The sequence below is a fragment of the Pelophylax lessonae genome, assembly GCF_965119305.1.
Source record: "Pelophylax lessonae genome assembly, chromosome: 4".
Lineage (NCBI taxonomy): Eukaryota > Metazoa > Chordata > Amphibia > Anura > Ranidae > Pelophylax > Pelophylax lessonae.
Genome location: NC_138771.1, coordinates 612705403 through 612726869, shown reverse-complemented (window position 1 = coordinate 612726869; position 21467 = coordinate 612705403). Strand labels below are relative to the sequence as shown.

The window sequence follows — 21467 nt, the reverse complement described above, 5'->3', positions numbered from 1 at the left end:
CTTCCCTTTTTTTTTTTTTGGGGCGGGTGCAAGTAGCTGGTCTTGCCTAGGGCGTACAATAGTCTAGCACCGGCCCTGCTTATACGACCCTACAATGTGCAGTGTTGTATCAAAATGGCCTGTCATTAAGGAGGTAAATTCTTCTGGGGCTGAAGTGGTTAAAATCCATACCAAGAGCTTAATGCAGCCTGGCTGGTTAGGAAAGGGGGGGAATAACCATGTGGTTCCATCTCTCTGAACCATAGGAGTTCACATGCAACATGGGGGGGTGCTTTGCTATGACCAAGGCTATACTGTATGCTGAAACATGCAAGCTGTTTTTAATACTGACCTATATGTTGCAATAAAGACTTTGTACATGGATCCTGGAGTTGTCAGCTACTTTTCTTTTGGGGCACTTACTATGATGGATGGAAGCCATTTAAGCCAGAGCACCCAGTGAAAGACTCCATTCCAGATTGATAAGGAGCTTCCCCTACTGTAAGCTCTGCTTTTGTATTTGTTTGTCTTATGGTGGTGGGGGTAGTGGTGGGGGCTTTGTTCCCATGTTGGTGAGGAAAAGAGCCTCTTCCTCACAACCCTGAACTATTAATTGTGGGGGTTTGTGGGTGGAGGGCTTATTAGAATCTGAAGTTACCAGATACTGGCACCCTTACTTACTCAAAAGAATAAATGACCAGGACCAGTGGCCATTTTTGGACAGATGTCACCGCTCTTCCTGCCTCTTTGCTTACTGGGCCTGGGATTCATGGCCTTGTAGGTCAATGATACTGGTGATGTCGATCGTTCATAGGGGTACCGTGGGTGTCAGCACCTGCAGTTCCTTAGTAATCATGAACATTAGAAAGCTGTCATGTATAGGAGCATTCAGGGGACCAATGGGCAAATATTTGTCTGAGCCTAGGTTCAAATCGAACCATTAGTTCATCCCTCATCACAGCTAAGCACAATATCAAACTGGCTTTCGGAAACTCTGCTTTTATAGTGAGGGACTGGCATATAATTAAGCCATTTTAAGCCAACATCTAACCAAATTTCAAAAGACATGATGTGCAATTATTTGTAGCACCCTCCTAGTGCTAGTGAGCGAGTATAGTTTTGGCTCTGTCTACCTATCAGAGGAGCAGCAGGGAAATCTATATTGCTTTCTGCCTACCAGAGAGCATGATCTGTGAGTTAGGCCTGATCAGTGTGCTCAGTGTGTGATTCATTGGGTCTAGGGAGTGTTTCACACCGGTCCAATAGGGAGGCATGTTGGACAGTGGGAGGAAACCTGACCAATGGATGCACAAGGCTTTGATACAGTCCCAGTGTTTGACAGAGACTGGCTGTCTCGGTGCATTGTGGGATACTGTATAAAAGTCAGGAGCATATGTGCTTCAGGGTCTTTGGTTTGAGAGCAGAGTCCCGGAGGGAGGGTGGCGGCTGCCTCCTCCTTTGTAGCAGTGGCACGTGGTCACAGGCAGTCGGCCTGGGGACCAAAGGAAAGGAACTGAACCCAGAGGTCCAGGAGAACTGACTGGTGGGGTAGAGACACTGCAGACCCTCGAACAACAGTATCCTGGGTACAGGGGATCGTGTCTAGGGGCCTGACCTGAGGGGGGCCACCCCAGTGTAGGATAGTCAGAGGACAGGTGTCAGTGTTACGAGTGAAAGGGGATACTAGGTGGGTATCCTGAAGATAATCTACTCAACTAAGTCCTCTTTACAGAGACTTAATCTAAATTCATCTAGTGGCAAGGTGAATTTGCAGCCGGGCTGCAACTTTAGAGTCCTCATCCATTGTGAATAGTTTGATATGGAGTATCCCACTCTTCCCTTCTCCCATCCCTATTTAAAATAAAACGCCAAAAACAACTAAGCCAAGAAGTAAAATGTAAATCTGTGAATGCCAGTGTTGCTAACAGTAACCCAGGGGGACCCAAGAGTGTATTAGCTAGCAGTCCTCAAGGGAGCAGTGCTACATATTCATAGTTGGTTGTTCTGGAAGTGAAATTGTGTATTAGCTTGACGCACACTCGACCCAAACACGAAGCATCTCTAAAAAAAAAATACTTGAGCTTGAAGTATTTATTCCCATAAAACCTCTAAGCCTAACTCCTATGTCCTAATCTCAATATAACCTTTGAACCTCAACCCTAAACCATATTACACTACTGACAGGAACATTAAAGCGGTAGTGATTAAAGCGGCTTTGTAATTTTTACCTACAGGCAGTGGCGGTCGGTGCGTTGGGGGCGCAGGGGCGCCGCCCCCCCTATCCATGCATCCGGCCCCCTTATCTACATGCGGGGTGCCGGACGCATGGAGTTCAATGGAGTTTTTTTTCTGAGTCACCTGATTAGAGCCAGAGGCTCGAATAGGCTTCAGAAAAGGGTGGACCCGGGGCGCAGAGCAGTGCCCCGGGTCCACTCATTGTGTGACAATAACGAATGAAAATTCGCTATTGTTACACAGATCCTCCTCCGGGTCCGAGACCCGCTTCCTGATTGTCCGAAAGGCAAAACCATGCCATTGGCTGAGGAGGAGGTGGGAGGACTCGAGGAGACGCCAGGGGACTGAGGAGAAGCCGTCGTTGCAGGTAAGTGCACTGGTCTCGGGGGTGGGGGGGCACGGCACGCTACGCTGGTCACTCTGCATTGAATGGGGGCACGATGATCTCTCTGCATTGATGGGGGCACACTGATCTCTCTGCATTGAAAGGGGCACACTGATCTCTCTGCATTGAAGGGGGCACACTGATATCTCTGCATTGAAGGGGGCTCACTGATATCTCTGCATTGAATGGGGGCACACTGATCTCTCTGCATTGAGAGGGAGCACACTGATCTCTCTGCATTGAATGGGGGCACACTGATCTTTCTGCATTGAATGGGGGCACATTGATCTCTCTGCATTGAATGGGGGCACACTGATCTCTCTGCATTGAATGGGGGCACACTGATCTCTCTGCATTGAACGGGGGCACACTGATCTCTCTGCATTGAAAGGGGCACACTGATCTCTCTGCATTGAATGGGGGCACGATGGTCATTCTGCATTGAAAGGGGGAACACTGGTCATTCTGCATTGAAAGGGGGCAAGCTGGTCTATCTGCATTGAAAGGGGGCACGCTGGTCATTCTGCATTAAAAGGGGGCACGCTGGTCATTCTGCATTGAAAGGGGGCACGCTGATAGAGGCGAGAGGATTAAAAAATATTTGGAAGAGGCAAAAATAAAAAAAATAGAAAAGGAAAAATTAACACTTCTGAAGGTGCCAATCACAGAACAGGAGATAATAAGAGCTATAAAGGAAACCACCGTAGCCCAGGCCCAGGAAAAAGCCCAGGCCCAGACGGGTTTACTATTAGTTATTATAAACAATACAAGGGTTTACTTGTCTCAAGGCTGAAAGGGTACATGAATGGCTTAGGCACCCAGTTCAACATGAGTAAAGAAGCCCTCTTAGCCTCGATTACAGTCATCTTAAAGGAAGAGAAGGACCCAAACGCTGTGTTCCAGCTATAGACCTATTTCTCTCTTAAACGCAGATACTAAGCTGTTTACTAAAATTTTGGCAACAAGAATGAAAGGGCTGATGAAGGAATGGATCCATAACGATCAAGTAGGGTTCATATCTTGTAGGCAAGGGGGAGACAATGGGATTAGAACGATACTCCTGATGAAACAAATGCTTAAAAACAAGACACCAAGTGTGATACTGTCAATAGATGCTGAGAAAGCATTTGACAAAGTCAACTGGGAGTTTATGAAAAGAACTTTAGAGGAACTAGGTATAGGACCCAGAATGATGGTATGGATCAACACATTGTATAGTCGACCATCAGCAAGAATAAAAATTAATGGGACAATGTCTGAACCATTTGAAATGTTCAATGGAACAAGACAGGGATGTCCCCTGTCCCCAATGCTGTTTGTCATCTCTTTGGAACCCTTGCTGGCTACAATTAGAGGATGTCCAGATATCAAGGGAGTGGAAGTTGGGGAGGTAGAGCATAAAGTCAATATAAAAAATCGAACCAGCGCAGACCCCTTAAAGCGGGTGAACCATCAATCAGGTGATAAATAGAAATTATAAAATTTGTACATAACAATACTAAAATATTGAATAGTAGATAAATATAATAAAATACAATTAATCATCCAGTGTAATGTGACGAAGTGCAGAATAAAGCTCTATTAATCTCAAAATGATCAAGTGGATATAAAGTGACTTGTGCTAGACAAAACTTATTATGTGCACAAATGAGCAGTTGCACAAGTTCCACTAGTGGAGAACAAGTCAATAGCTCCAACTGAACCAATTAATATAGATGAAATAAAATATGCGCCTATAAAGGGTGAACCAATCGGCTTTTCAAGGTGCAGTGAATTCCAAACATAACGTGCTGTAAGGAGCTAGTGCTGGGGTTCTATGGAAAAGAACCAAACAAAAGGCTCCAAATATAAAAAAACTGAGAAAATGTGCCCTCTGAAGAGTGAACTGGAGTGGGTTCTACAAAAATTGCAATAAGTCAAATAATCAGTGAAAAAACCAGGTGATATAAGTGTAGTGAATGAAATAAAAGAAAAGAAAAAAAAAATTTATTATTTTTTTGGAAAAAAACAGTGAATGCCCTATGAAGGGTGAACCACTGTCCGCTCTTCCAAGGATGTGAAACGTAGAAATATAAACAAAAAGTGTCCCAATCGTGATCAATGTCACGAAAATAATAATAAAAGTTCAATTAGTGAATCCTCAATAGATAAAAGGTGAAGTTCATAATCAGTGTTATTAAAAATAAACGAAATCCAGTGCTCCCAGTGCCAGTGTTAAGTGAATCAGGTTTCCTCGAGATAGGTGAAATGGCCGCTCACCTCACTTAACACTCATATGAGCGTTTCAGGTGTCTCATGTCAACCTGTAGACTCATGAGGGGGGGGCGGGGTGTTTTCCAGAAATAAGGGGATCTTCACGAGGTAGATCTGATGCAAGGAACCAAATCCAGGTCTCCTATGTTGCTCTTGGGTATGGCAGTTTGCTATACACCTATTGGACACTCAGAATACGGGGATGAGATGAAAAGAGGGTCTCATAGTGTAGTATGTTCCATACGGAGTTTATTTAGACAAGTAAAATATAACGCACTCACATTTCAGTAGAAGTTAGTAGGCAGAATCAAAAATACCGCCGATGCGGTTCCAGCGCTATTCTCAGCTCCTTCCGGTCTCGGCCGTAGACCCGGAAGTGACTTCACCACGGCGTCCCGACGCGTTGCGTAACGAAGTCACGTTACTTTTTCAAGGGTCATAAAGTCGCTGCATTTGCCGACGACGTGTTGCTCTACGTCTCCAACCCAAGGATTTCCCTACCCAACATAATTAAAGTTCTAAAGCAATATGGAGAACTCTCAAACCTAAAAATTCATCAAACAAAATCTGAGATACTAAGCAATAAAATGAGTAAACAAGAGAGAAACAGACTAAAAAGTGAATTCCCTTTCGTTTTGGAGGAGAGACGGGTTAAAATATTTAGGAATTAAACTAACATCAACCCCAGGAAAACTATATAAAGCTAACTTCCTCCCACTATTGAATGAAATAAAAATGGAGATTAATAGATTAATATCAAGAGCTATATCATGGATGGGAAGAATTAATATCATAAAGATGGCAATTCTTCCAAAGATATTGTATAAATTCCAAATGGTCCCAATACAGATCCCACAGGCCTTCTTTAAGACATTGAGAACACTGGTAACCAAGTTTGTATGGAAAAATAAAAAACCACAGATAAAATACACAACACTAAGCAAAAGTAAAAATGATGGGGATTAGCACTACCGGATTTTAGGAAATACTATCAAGCATCAATGCTCACACGGGTGATGGAATGGGGGAAAAAAGAGAGTGAAAAAAATTGGGTTAAAATATAAAATGCAATGAACGACACATATTTAGGCAAAATTATTTGGACCCCACCAAAATATAGAAAGTTGAATAATAATACACATATAATCACACGACAAGCATTACAAATTTGGGATATGTTATATAACAGAGAAAAATGGGAATACAATTCACCCCTAAGGCTCAGTTTCCACTAGTGCGACTTCAAAGTCGCGCGTCTTCAACAGCGACTTTGTACTTTGATAATCGCACGACTTGTGTACGAATTTACAATGACTTGTTGCGACTACGACTCGTTGCGACTTTGATGTATGCGACTTGCACATAAAAAGATTCCTTTTCCTGCTAGTGATGTAATTCCTTTTCCTGCAAGTGATGTAATTTCCTGTTTTGGAATAGTAGTGTATGTTGCAGGAAACATGTTGGCTATGCAGTATTTTGGAGCAGCAGTCATTATGGCTGCTGTAGCAGCTGTTATTGATGAGGAAGAAGAGGACCGAAGAAGGAGAAGGCATCGCTTCTGGATCCATCCTGTCATCTCCCAAAGGGAAGAGAGAGGTCAGTTCAGGATCCTTTATCATGACCTCCGTGCTCATGAAGACAAATTCTTTAATTATACACGGATGTCAATTAAAAGGTCAGAACATATGTTCATGTCAACTTTTTAACAAAAATGTGTATAGGTATAGTGAGTATCAGGCCCGGACTGGCCATAGGGCCCTGGACCACCTGCTCCGTGGCCATCAGTTAATCAGGCCATACAGTGGGAGATGGAGCTAAGCCTGTCTCGCTGAGCTGTGAATTTCTCTCTGTGTATGTCTCTATGTATGTTATTTTTTACATGGATAATGTTGATAAATGCCACATATGTTTTTATTTTACAGTTTTGATGAATTGTTGGCTCTGCTCTCCACACATCTAGAGAGACAAAACACTAGATTCAGAAGGAGTATTCCGCCCATAGAAAGACTGATTATCACATTGAGGTAACTTTTCCAACCTACTTACCTCCTAAGGCATTTGGAGAGACACATTATCATGTAACCTATATGTAGTAGTGGATGTGATTATGTTTGCCATGTCTGTTTTCAACAGAGTCTTTCTCCTGCTCATCTTATTCCTTCATTTCCTCAGATACCTTCGTCCAAGCCAGTTTATGCATCATTCTAACATTATTTTTTTAATTTTAGGTACCTGGCAACTGGACATTCCTTTACAAGTTTACATTATGAGTTCTTGGTTGGCAAAACTACTGCCAGCTATATTATCCATGATACCTGCAGAGACATCTGGAATGTTCTTAAGGATTTGGTCCTGAAGAAACCCACTACAGAAGACCGGTGCAAGATAGCAGAATATTTCTGGGACCACTGCAATTTTCCAAATTGTGTTGGTGCAATTGACGGAAAACACATTAGAATATTGAAGCCCATTGGCAGTGGAAGTAAATTCTTCAACTACAAAAAATACTTTTCTTTTGTCTTACTAGCAGTGGCTGATGCCAAATGCCAGAGGTGGGAGACTTGAGTCACATGACTTGACTTAAGTCAGACTTAAGTCACCAGTTTGAGGACTTGAGACTTGCTTGACCAAAATGAATAAAAGACTCGACTTGACTTTGACTTGGTATTCATGACTTGAGACTTGACTTTGACTTGAGACATATGACTCAAAATGACTTTACTTTTTTAAGTTATTAAATATTTGCATTTTCTCAAGATGTGTTAAAGCAAAATGAATGTGTCTGTTATGTTTCTGACACCACAGTCACTTAAAACACCTCAGTGTGTTCTGATTTTTAGGACACTGGCTGTTTAACAATGGAAATACTTAACATGTTTTTAGTGATTGTCAGGGGCTGACTGGCAACTTTCAGCCCAGGGGGAGTACAAACGAGGCCCATGGTACAACGACTCGACCCACTACCACTCTCTCTCTTTCTGGCCTCCTCCTGACCCCCATTTCAGGCTGAAGCTCCACATCTTCTCACCGGCCAAATCTGGTTTCCCGACCTGGCCAGCAGGGGCGGTTGGGGGGAGCTGGGACAGCTCGGTCGGGGCTGGCCGGAGGAGGAGAGTCTCCAGTGGGGCATGACACCGGCCTCTGCTCAGACACCACTTACACCATCCATGCTAGGTGGAGGTCGTTGCTCTGTCCTTTTCTTTATCCCGCACTCAGTAGGTCAGCGGTGGGGGCTTTTTACTTCTCTTCACCAGGAATCCTTTAGACATGTCTGTGGCAGAAGCAGTGCAGCCTTTTTATGGAGCATCAAAGTGGCCCGGGGGGCAATTGCCCCCCCTTCCCCCTGGCCCAGTCCTCCCCTGGTGACTGTGGTGTTGAAACATGACCGGACGAACGATTTTGAGCTGTTTGGGCATTCAAAGTGTTTCTTTAATATGCCAAGAAAAAAGCACTAAGCAGTTTTGTTAATGTTGAAAATAAAACAAAACCTTTCCTGACCACTGACTTTTAACTGATTAAAAGGTGAAAATTGGGTTAGATCGGTATTTTGACTTGATTTGTGACTTGACAAAAATAAATGACTTGACTTGACTTGCTTGACTTCTAGCAGGTACTCGACTTGACTTGCTTGCTTTTCGCCACAGTAACTTGGGACTTGCTTGAGACTTGAAGGTTAAGACTTGAGACTTGCTTGTGACTTGCACATGTGTGACTTACTCCCATGTCTGCCAAATACTGTTTTAGCTATGTAGACATAGGTTCATATGGAAGCAGCTCAGACTCGAGCATATTTGTGAGATCCACATTCGGAAGAATGTTGAGGGAAGATGGACTTCGGCTGCCACCGGACTGTCCACTACCAGGGACAAACGGACCACCACAGCCATTTGTTTTTGTTGGAGATGAGGCTTTCGCTCTCAGTCATCATCTATTAAGGCCCTATTCAAATCGGTCTCTGACTGTGGACAAAAGAGTTTTCAACTACCGCTTAACCAGGGCAAGACGAGTTGTTGAATGCGCCTTTGGAATTTTAGCTAACAAGTGGAGGTTCCTGCATACAGCTATCAATTTAAAAATGGATAATGCAATATGTGCTGTAAAAGCAGCATGTGTTCTTCACAACTATGTTGCACTTCGTGATGGGTACATTCATTAAGATTCCAGCATGAATGACATGGAGGGTGCACGTTTGAGTGCCAGTAGGGACACAAGCAATGGTGCCACTGTGCGTGAGGGATTCACATCCTTTTTCATGTCTGCTGCTGGTTCTGTCCCCTGGCAGCTGGACGCTATTTCATAATGTATCACACGTTCCAACACAGTCCAATTTTGAATAAAATTATTTCTGTTATGTTTTCCTTATATTTCTGTGCAATTATAACCAAAGTCTGTATATAGTTCCATTTCTAGCTATAATAAAAATACATTGCTTTACCTTCTGTTTTGCTGTTTTCTCCTGTAGATATAATTATATAGCATACACACATTATTGAAAGTACTATAGAAAGTAAAAAAAATCAAAACAAAAACCACAGAGTAACAAGATTATTTATTTATTTATTTTTTTTCCAAAATTTAGAAAAAAATAAACTTTTACAACATCCCAAATGTTTTGGAGATACCAGCACCAAAACAACCAAAAAATAAATTAACAGGTAAAAGATTTTGTATGCACAATAACAACACCAAAAAAACAAAACTTACAACTCCTGGTATGTTATTGGTGGTTCAGTTGACCCACAATGGGAAATAGTTGATGGGCCAGATGGGCTAGGGTAATCCGTTGATGCTCCCTGACGGTATTGCCTTTCCGGGAAAGGCGTAACCTGCGTGGGAGCAGGTTGGTATGGTCTTGGTGTGCCAAGGGTGGAGGCAATAGGGGGTGGTATTGGGTGCAACATGCGGGGCCTTGGAGGGATTCAGCATGTTGCCATACTCATCGTAGTATGGGCGATTTATTTGCTGCCCATACGGTGAACTTGGTGGTGGTGGTGGTGGTGGTGGGTACTGGTAATTGGGGGGATAAGTGTGGTGGGGGGGGGTTTCCATACACGCTGTTGAGCTTGTTGTTGCCTCCCCAACCACAAAAGATTGGGCGGTTGCCATTAGAGCCATCCTTAGCGCATATTTGCTCTCTGGGGGGACCTTGTTACACATACCTAAAAGCACTGTCATAAAAGCAGTGTCTTCACACATGCTTTCTTTCATTTGGGTGTTCATTTCTTTCACCACCTTCAAAACCTGCTCCATGGGTTTCCCACCCCTAGCACTCGCCCTTGAAGAAGACCTTGAAGAAGACCTTGAAGAAGACCTTCGTGAAGGCCTTTGCTCAGTACTAGGCCCTGGTTCAGCCTCCACCACAGCTGGAGAATCATTTCTAGACTCTGGTCTGGACATTGTTCCCTCAGATTCTTCACGGTCGCGGTCACCAAGGTCTTGGCATCCCTCCTCCTCCTACTCCTCCTCCTCCGCTGCTGCCGCCTCCTGTGACCCCTCTTGTTGTTCAGAACCACGTGAGGAGTCTTGCCAGCTTGCTTGGGTTCTGAAATATAATGAATACATTTAAAATTTTATGAATAATAATATGTCAACTACAGTATATAAAAAAATGCTGACAACTTACTCTCGCATCTCCAACACCGGCCTTAAAAATTCCAGCTCCTGGGCGTGTGCATATGGGACAATTCTGGAGGAGCCAGAACCACTCCTTCCTTCGCGTAATTTCCTTAGATAGCGGTTGTAGCAATATTTTATGCTTCGCCATCTTGTTTGTAAGGAGTGCACTGAAAAACAGAAAATACCGGTACTGTACAGGGAATATGGGGGCAAGCAGCAATGTGATAAATTGCATATATGAAACACTTACATTTTTCAGTCCGTTCTGTAGCTGTTAAACAGTCCCAATTCTCATAATATATACGAGCCATCTCCAGCCATGCTCTCTCCTTCCTCACATGGTCCTTGTATAAGGGGTCTCGAATGTCATATATTGACGGGCGCGCTCTGACCAGACGAATGATCTCCTCATTGTCATGAGATGTACGTTTGTTCTTCCTGGACCTAGGCATGCTTACTGTATATCACTCTCCTCTCCTCTGCGAACTATGGGAAGTGATGTGTTTGGGAGGAGCAGAGATCATGTGATTTTTGGGCGGAACATAACAATAAAAAAAAGCTTTTACTGTACTTCCGTGCAAGTCGCAACGAAGTCGCGACAAAGTCGCTTTCAAAACCGTGTACTGCGACTTACATTACCTTCTATGAGGGACATATCGCACTAAAGTCGGCCCAAAGTAGTGCAAGAAGCTTTTTTGAAGACGATGCGTCTTGAGTCGCAGCAGTGGAAACGGTCCAATTTTGAAATCAATGGGTTTTGACTTGACATGCGACTTGACATGTGTCAAATCGCACAGCAAGTCGCACTAGTGGAAACCGAGCCTTATACCACTACATGATACAACATTTTTTGCACCAGGAGAGGGGAGGGAATATGGTAAATAGATGGGAGAGGATGATGTAAGATTAAAAGATATAATGGAGGAGGGAAAAATTATAAAGTTACTAGATCTAAAAAAAAAGAAGGTAAATTGGAACCTATCTGAGTGGAGGTACTGTCAGCTGAGACATTTCATTGCTTCATTACCCCAGCCAATAAGAGAGGTGGATTTATCTCCATAAGAACAGATGTGTATGTCTGAGAAAATAATATTTCAAGCATCTACAAAATATTGAATGTAGGGGAGACGCTGACAGTCCCCCCACTCTTAGAAAAATGAATTAGGTGCCCGTACTGAGGGATTCCAATGGGAAAAAAAGGATAAAATTAGTACATAACTCCGCGATAGATATGAGCACGGCAGAAATGAACTATAAACTCATCTCCAGATGGTACAATACTCCAGATAAAGTGGGGAGATACCTTCTGGGAAGTTCAAATGACTGTTGGAGGGGGTGTCAGGAAACGGGCACAGTAGCACATATCTGGTGGGACTGCCCTAAAATCAAAAAATACTGGAAGGAAGTACTATCCTTGATTAAAAAAAATTACCAACACAGATATCCACCAAGACCCATGGATATGTTTATTCCAGGGGACAAAAATGTCGATAAAACAATATAAAAAAACATTGATTCCCCATCTGTTAAATTCAGCAAAAAGTTTAATCCCCTTAAATTGGAAAAAAATAGAACCCCCATCACTAAAAGAGTGGCTATTATGCGTAGAAAAAACGAGAAAGCTAGAATATTTAAGAATGTGGGGAGAAGAGGAGTATGAATGAATGTCATAACGCTTGACATTCATCTCCTTGTGGTAAGTAGGGAGCCAAAGGGGGAGTAGCAATATTGCAATCAAGCAAGAAGAGCACAGCAGCACTTTCTGATTTATTTGCACTGAAAGACTCTATATTTGTTTATTGAATAATTTATTCACTCCAGCACAAAGGACTTTATTGGTTTATGTATTGTTATGATATATTGGAATTAAGATTGCTACTTTGCTATTTTGCACATTTTTTGCTTAATTTTGTACTAGTATAGTTTTGCTATTTGCACATTCATCACTGTGCACAAGGGAGCATTCATATTATTACACAGATAGCAGCGCTGATTTACTTTGTTTATTGATCACTTTAAAGGCACTTGCACTTTATAGCACATTACACATTGGTATTTATTTATTTCACATTATCCATTACCATAAGCACGAGGCAAATTTTCAGTTTTTCAATATATATTGTGACAGGAAGTCAGGTAAATCTGGGAATGTAGTCACTGAGAGGAGACACATTCCCACCTGCTTTGAAAGTTCACTGATACTATAGGGTGTTGGCTGCAGAGAGAGCCAGCAGGAAGTTGAAAACCATTCAGCTGTTCAGAATGAGGAGATCAAGGACTCTATAATTTGTCCAGAGAAAATCTATTGAGTGCTGCCTCCTGTCGCTGTGTGAGCTGGGAAGAGGAGGACAGACATACGTGTACCTCCCGACGCCGTGTGGGCATGGGAGAAGGACTGCTGCCGCCTGTCGCCGTGTGGGCTGGGAGAGGGGGACAGTCGGATGTGTGCCTCCCGACAAGCTGGTGAGCATGGGAGAAGACCCCCTACAGCGATGTGAAGCTAAGGAGGGTAACCACGAGTGAAGACGTCTCAAAGGTGAGAAGACAAAGTGTTCCATGTGAAGAGTGTGAAGAGTAAAGGGACCTGTTAAATGAACTGTGTTCAATATGAAGAATCTGAAGAGTAAAGGATCCTGTTATAAATGAACATGTGCTGTGTGAAAGAAAACAAAGGGACATGTTCAATGGACAATGTTTGTGCTGTGTGAAAAGCAAACAAATGGACATTTGAGTGTCTGCTGTAGGATCAGCAGTGTCGGCCCAACAGTAGGTTGGAAAGACTTCTTAGGTAGGTTCCAGCGTGAGAAGGTAGCCGCCCACAGAGGCAAGGATTTATTTTGTCTTTTATTTTATTTTGGCTGTTTTGATGCTTGCAATTGTGTTAAGTAAATTGCATGAATAAATCAGTCTTGTTTTCAACCTCTAATCGGCTATCTCTCTGTGAAAACGCACCCCCAAAGGGGTCATCCACGCCTACCACCGAGCTAATCCCTCACATATGGTGGAGGATGCGGGCATAAGCAGAGATCCCTGCAATGGAGTGCATATGTTTGATGAACTTTGTCTGGTGCATAAGATTGCACAATCTATGTGTGCAGGAGAGAAGATCCTGACAGAAAAAAAAAAAAAAAAAGTGTTTTAAAGAGACAGCGGTCTCAAAATTATTTGATGAACTTTGTTGTGTCTGGTGCAAGTGACTGCACAAACTGTGTGTGCAGGAAAAGAGATCCTGCAAGAGAGAGAAAAACTACATGTGTTGAAGAGACAGTGGTCTGAAAATTGTTTGCTGGACTGTGAAAAATTTGTTTGTGGAGTTATTGAAGATGGGGCGGTCCAAACGCCTGAAAAATGCAAAGATAGATGAAATGAGAGACCGGATTCTATGGATGGAGGGGATGTTGCCGTCTGAACCAGCCCCATCCATGCCTAAAGAGAGTCTACTAAAGAGGAAGGTTGTTGTCCCTAGCAACACTGATGAAACTGCTATGGAGACGCAGTGTGCTCAGATGAAAAGTAAACTCAAAATGGAGGAGATGTTGAAACATCTGATTATATCAAATGCAGCTCAACAGCAAGCAAATGCAGCTCAACAGCAGGCAAATGCGGATTTTCAGCAGAGCTTTGCAGCTCAACAAAAGGCTCATCAAGAGAGCATGGCAGGCTGGAAACAGAGACGCCAGCAGCCAATGGAGGCCATCGGTTTGGAGGAAACCGAGTATGTGTGCAGGGCTGAGTTGGATGCCTTGCAACGGAAAATGGAAGAAAAGGAACAAGCCTTGGAATTGCTTAAAATGGAGCATAGAAACTTGCAGGAAATGAATGAACTACTCAAGTCTCATGTGTTACAGTGGGAAGAATCCACTGCTCTTCTTTTGGTCGAGTTGCAAAAACGCAGAGAGACTATAATGGAGAAAGATACCATCCTCATGGAAAAGGAAAGTGAAATTCAGACTTTGCAGAAGCAAAGTATGGCTGATATGTTGGAGTTGCGTAATCAGCTGGAAAAAAGTCTTCAGTGTTTGGAAGTTACAAAAATAGACCTGCAGGAGTCGCAGGAACAGAATGTTGCTCTGAAAGCGACATTGTCTCTCAGCGACAAAGAGAAAAGTGAAAGAGAGGCTAAATTACTGAGTACTGTGTATGAGCTCACTACTTTAAGCAATGTGGTAAATGAATGGCGTGCGGACTGTGAAAGTTGGAAAGGGGAAGCCCAACGTGTCCAGCAGCAGTTAAAGGAGAAAGAAGCCTGTGTGGCAGAATTACATTCTTATTCCCAGATGCTAGCCAATGAGGTGAAGGCTCTTATGCAGGGAAAAGAAGATTGTGAACATAAGAGGGAAAAAGTAGAGGCACAGCTTCTGGAATCGCAAGTCAAGGTGTCAGAAGGTGACCGATTGTGTGCTAAGCTGTCAGAGAAGGCAAACCGACTGCAGGTTGAGTTGGACAATGTTACAAATCAGCTTTCTCAAGCAGACAGCAAATCTAGAGAAATTGCGGAAGATTTTTCTATCTTGGAATCGCAGCTGCAAGACACGCAGGAACTCTTACAGGAAGAGAGGTGTCAAAGGCTGAGTTTTAGCACAAAGCTCAAACAAATGGAAGATGAGAAAAATGGCTTCCTGGAACAATTAAAAGAGGAGGCGGAAGCAAAGAAAAACCTATCAGAGCAAGTCGCAACATTGCAAGCTCAGATAGCGGATATGAAAAAACGCATGGAAGAAAGCGTTGGTTCATTACAGTGTGTTGAAGATGTGAAAAAGAAGTTTGATCAGATGCTTGGTGAAGAGAAGACTGTGTCTGCAAAATATGCAGAAGAACGCGCCCGTGCAGAAACGGAGGTGCGTGATAACGAGAGCAAAGCCCTGTTCTTGGCTCGCTCTTTGGAGGAAGCTCTAGAGTGTAAGGCTGAACTAGAAAGTGTTAACAAACAGCTGCGTACAGAAATGGAAGAATTGGTCAGCTCCAAGGATGATGTTGTGAAAAGAGTTCAGGAGCTAGAAAAGTCTAAGCGAGCCTTAGAACAGCAAGTAGAAGAGATGAAGATTCCGTTGCAGGAACTGGAAGAGGAATTCCAGGCAACAGAGGATCTGTCCCAAAGAGGGGATAGTGTGCCTGATGCAGTTTTTAAAAGGATCAGTGTTTTGGGGTCTGTCCTGAGTGAGCCTCAGAAATGTGATGACATGTGGCTTGAATCACCCCTTTGGAATAAACCGTTCCTTCAAAAACTTCAAGCATTGGAAAATGTATCATTAGAGCTTCAGCAAACAAAGGAGCTGAGTAAGAAATGTGATGATTTCTCAGTTCAGGCTGAAAACCTAGTGGGGAAAACTAAGGCTGTTGGTGAAAACGTGAAGCAAATGAATAAGTGCCTTTCAGGGAGTGTTTCCAAAATGGAACTGGTGAAAGACGGGTGGCAGAAGTTTGATCGTGATCTTGAGATGCATTCCATGTGGAATTCAGATAGAGAAAAAGAACTAGGTGACCTTGAGCGGTCAAATAGTTCAGCAGAAAGTGCATTGAAGAAACCTGTAAAAGAATGTGTTGCAGTTCCATGCTTCTTCACTGATGCAGAGAGGAGGTCTATAATGGATACCACCCAGATCGCTGGGTTCAACTGTGTTGTTGCCTTTAACCCCTATGTTGGTGTAAGGAAAGTTGATGATGTTCTGGTTGACTACTTCTGTGAAGAGTTTGGCAAGAAATATAAACTGAATATCAAATCAAATAGTAGGCCTTTACTGCGACTCGCTCAGGAGGGCGAAAAGTTTAAGAAGTTGATGAGTGCAAATGCTTCCGATCTGCCTATGAATATGAAATGTTTGGTGAATGATATTGATATCTCTGGGAAAAGGAACAGGGGTCACTTTGAAGAAATGTGTGACAGCCTGTTGTCTCAATTGGAAAATCCTCTGCACAGCATCTTAGAGCAAGCAAAGCTCAAGAAGGAAGATCATTCCCTTTTACAACAAAAAGTCAATGATTGTGTACAGATGTATGGAGAGGCAACTCAAGTCACAGAGGGATGTCAAGAGTCCCTACTTGGAACAAAGCTTAGTGAAGCAAAGGTTATCAAAGTTTTGTGGAAAACATTTATGGATTGCAGAGAGAGGCGTCTTAAGAATGTTGAAGACATTAAGACTAGCCCAATTGAGTTGCCTATGGATCACGGTCCTCCATGGTGGATTGGACAGACGGTTATGAGGGACAAGCTGTCTGACATTTATGAGAAAGCTGTCAATGAAGATGACAGAAACGAGAAGGAGCAAAATGATGCCAAAAATGCAGTTGAAGAATGTGTATATGAGATGAGAGACAAACTGTGTGGCATTTATGAGAAATCTGTCAATGAAGATGACAAAACAGTTTCATCCGGAAGCTTGAGGATAATAGGAGGCTTATCAGTGAGTCAGCAGTGCCTGACACATGCGTGCCTGGAAATATGTGTCCCAACCCTAGGGTTGAAACAAGAGGGGGGGGTATGTGACAGGAAGTCAGGTAAATCTGGGAATGTAGTCACTGAGAGGAGACACATTCCCACCTGCTTTGAAAGTTCACTGATACTATAGGGTGTTGGCTGCAGAGAGAGCCAGCAGGAAGTTGAAAACCATTCAGCTGTTCAGAATGAGGAGATCAAGGACTCTATAATTTGCCCAGAGAAAATCTATTGAGTGCTGCCTCCTGTCGCTGTGTGAGCTGGGAAGAGGAGGACAGACATACGTGTACCTCCCGACGCCGTGTGGGCATGGGAGAAGGACTGCTGCCGCCTGTCGCCGTGTGGGCTGGGAGAGGGGGACAGTCGGATGTGTGCCTCCCGACAAGCTGGTGAGCATGGGAGAAGACCCCCTACAGCGATGTGAAGCTAAGGAGGGTAACCACGAGTGAAGACGTCTCAAAGGTGAGAAGACAAAGTGTTCCATGTGAAGAGTGTGAAGAGTAAAGGGACCTGTTAAATGAACTGTGTTCAATATGAAGAATCTGAAGAGTAAAGGATCCTGTTATAAATGAACATGTGCTGTGTGAAAGAAAACAAAGGGACATGTTCAATGGACAATGTTTGTGCTGTGTGAAAAGCAAACAAATGGACATTTGAGTGTCTGCTGTAGGATCAGCAGTGTCGGCCCAACAGTAGGTTGGAAAGACTTCTTAGGTAGGTTCCAGCGTGAGAAGGTAGCCGCCCACAGAGGCAAGGATTTATTTTGTCTTTTATTTTATTTTGGCTGTTTTGATGCTTGCAATTGTGTTAAGTAAATTGCATGAATAAATCAGTCTTGTTTTCAACCTCTAATCGGCTATCTCTCTGTGAAAACGCACCCCCAAAGGGGTCATCCACGCCTACCACCGAGCTAATCCCTCACAATATATATATATATATATATATATATATATATATATATATATATATATATGTTGTTTTTAAATTTTATATTATTTATGCACCAACATATGCTATGACGAACTGTTAAGATGTGATGTCCGGTATGCAGTCTCCGAGAGATATATATAGCTTGCGGGGGAACAATATACTTATTCATCTTGTAATTATATGATCATTATCTCTGTGTCACCTTTGGATGTGTTAATGTATCTTAATTCCGGTGTCCAGCGCTCAGGCTGCAATGTCGGGCGGGCGGCGGCTTCACTGTCCAATCAATAGCAAGCATTTGAGGTCGTCCGGCCTTTTTAATGCGAGGCATTGTATGCAGACTCCACCCCTACCAAGGAAGTCACAGCCGGGATAGCATTGACGTAACGCGTATAGGGGCGGAGCCTGAATACCCGACGTCACATCTCTCCCTGAATTGTTACAAACAGCTCCACAAGCATGCACTGCCGAGTGCCTTTTATGTAAGTGCAACTGTGTATTGAATAAACTACCTTATTTAACTAAGCATAGAGCACTAGATCTTTTCCCTTTACTCCTTATATATGCCATCTGTGACCGGAGGTGGAACCCTGGATCAGCCCCCCTGTTTGCGGACTAACATCTTCCCCATTGAGGGTAAAAGCTGTTATTGACCCATGAATTCTGGGTCTAGAAACAAGGTGAGAGGCCACTTTATATGGTGAAGGGAATCGCATCACATTCACTGAGGTGTCACCTTATCTGGAGTATGGAATTCATTTGATGGACATTTTTTAGTCACTATTTTTGCGCTATTTATGCTTTGCACAGTTAATAATATTTTTGAAAGTTTATTATACTTTCACTTACATCACATTTATATTTATTCATTGTGGTTTATATATTTTGTCTGGCACAAGATGTTGTCTGCTTCCCCCCTCTGGGGTCTCCTGGTGACCAAGGTCATTGGCAAATAAAGTCAAGTGAAATCCAGTGTTACAATTGTCACCAGAAGTGGAAGTCAGGGGAAATGTTGCAATGGTACACCTATTTGGTGGAATAATTATCTAAGGGTCATCTAAAGCCCTACAATCTGTCCATACAACACTTGTGCAACCAACTTTAGATATACTGAAACTAGGCAATGTGAATACCTACCTCATTTATTTAAAAACAATGTGTGCAATCAGGCAGGCCCTTGTACTATGTAGTTGTTGGTAGAACTAAAGCAGATTGGAATTGTGTGTGATGAGCTTTAGAGGCGATTTTCCTTCACTTTGAAGGGATTTTTCTTCGTTTTTGTGTGTCTTCAAGTCAGGAAGTAAAGGCAAATTTCTCCAAATGGGACACAGATCATAAAAATGTCTAACAAGGGTCTTGACCCTTAAAAATAAAGTCTTGACTATATATACAGTTTAACTACAAATGTTATTTATACTATCACAGCAGACGTAGCAGCATTATTACAATGTTGCCAGCCGTATTTAACATGCTTCACAAAAGAAAAAAAAAAAAAATTCCACATAAATTAAAGTATGTATTCAGGCTGAAATACCAGAATTTAAAATATTCTATTTTGGATTAAAATAATCTCTTAGAGCTACAGAGAATATTTGCGTCTCAATTGTATTAGTTAATAAGGTCAAATATTTAAGCTGTTTTAATCCTCTTTTTGTCTACTTACGGTTGTGCGTAGGTTCCAGCCAGAAGGGCCAGCAGGAGGAGGCACAAAGCTCTGCACCCCATCATCACAAGCTGTGGACTGCCAGCTGGACAGCTGGTTTTATACTGGTCAAGGGGTGGACAGAGCCCAAGGCAAATACTCAAGACAGCAGGAGGAGTCCTAGGTATTTCCAAACTACAATTTCCAGTGAATGCTGCACCCATTATACAATAGGTACACAGGGATTGTGTGTCCTTTATGACTAACTGAAATTAGTCATAAATGAGTCCTTATCAGACTGGAACAGATTACATGGAGTCCAGGAGAAATGGGACTACTTAAAAGTTGCATTATTGAAGGCAACAGAAAATTGCATTAGACTTGTCAGTAAAAGCAAAAAAAGGAAGAGACCACTGTAGTACTCAGCAGAAGTGGCCCAAATCATTAAAAATAAAAAGCTAGCATTTTGTAATTATAAAAAAACCCAGAGCAATGAAGATAAGGAAATCTACAAGATTAGGCAGAAAGAGGCCAAGCAAGTTATAAGAACTTCTAAAGCGCAGGCAGAAGAAAAACTAGCTCAGTCTATGAAAAAGGGGGATAAGACATTCTTCAGATATATAAATGAAAAAAGGAAATTAAAACAAGGAATAACTAAATTAAAAACAAAGGACAGAAGGTATGTAGAAGAGAATAAAGGGCTAGCCGACTGCCTTAATGAATACTTCTGTTCAGTTTTTACAGAAGAAAAAGAAGGAGAAGGACCTCCACTTGAAAGGATGACTAATGAATCTTTTGATGCATGTGTCTTTACAGAGGAAGACGTTCTAAGATTGCTGTCTAAAGTGAAGACAAATAAGTCACAGGGTCCTGATGAGATACACCCAAAATTATTAAAAGAGCTTAGTGGTGAGCTGGCAAAACCATTAACAGATTTATTTAACCAATCATTAGTAACAGGAGTCGTCCCGGAAGATTGGAAATTGGCAAATGTCGTGCCCATTCACAAGAAAGGTAGTAGGGAGGAATCGAGCAACTATAGACCAGTGAGTCTGACATCAATAGTAGGCAAATTAATGGAAACCCTATTAAAGGATAGGATTGTGGAACATCTTAAATCCCATGGATTGCAAGATGAAAAACAACATGGGTTTACTTCAGGGAGATCATGTCAAACAAATCTTATAGATTTTTTTGACTGGGTGACTAAAATAATAGACGGTGGAGGTGCAGTAGACATTGCATATCTAGATTTTAGTAAGGCTTTTGACACTGTCCCACATAGAAGACTTATCAATAAACTGCAGTCATTGAGCATGGACTCCCATATTGTTGAGTGGATTAGGCAGTGGCTGAGTGACAGACAACTGAGGGTTCTAGTCAATGGAGAACATTCAGAACAAGGTCATGTTACCAGTGGGGTACCTCAGGGATCTGTACTGGGACCAATTTTGTTTAATATCTTCATAAGTGATATTGCAAAAGGCCTCGATGGTAAGGTTTGTCTTTTTGCTGATGACACAAAGATATGTAACAGGGTTGATGTTCCTGGAGGGAAACGCCAAATGGAAAAGGATTTTGGAAAACTAGAAGAATGGTCAGAACTATGGCAACTGAAATTTAATGTGGATAAGTCCAAGATAATGCACCTGGGGCGTAAAAACCCAAGGGCAGAATATAGAATATTTGACACAGTCCTGACCTCAGTATCTGAGGAAAGGGATTTAGGAGTAATTATTTCAGAAGACTTAAAGGTGGGAAGACAATGTAATAGAGCAGCACGAAATGCCAGCAGAATGCTTGGATGTATAGGGAGAGGTATAAGCAGTAGAAAGAGAGAAGTGCTTATGCCGCTGTACAGAACACTGGTGAGACCTCACTTGGAGTATTGTGCGCAGTACTGGAGGCCATATCTCCAGAAGGATATAGATACTCTAGAGAGAGTTCAGAGAAGAGCTACTAAACTAGTACATGGATTGCAGGAAAAAACTTAC

The 21467-nt window shown here is 42.5% G+C and overlaps 1 protein-coding gene across 1 annotated transcript in view; it reads right to left on the bottom strand.

Moving 5' to 3' along the window:
• Window positions 1-19624, bottom strand: part of LOC309553571 (A.superbus venom factor 1-like) — a 476096-nt gene extending 456472 nt beyond the window's left edge. Inside the window, exon 1 of the mRNA XM_082254843.1 lies at window positions 19495-19624. Coding sequence (XP_082110969.1) covers window positions 19495-19559 — 65 coding nt within the window. The 5' untranslated portion in view covers window positions 19560-19624. The remainder of the gene's footprint in view (window positions 1-19494) is intronic.
• Between the last annotated feature and the right edge of the window lie 1843 nt (window positions 19625-21467).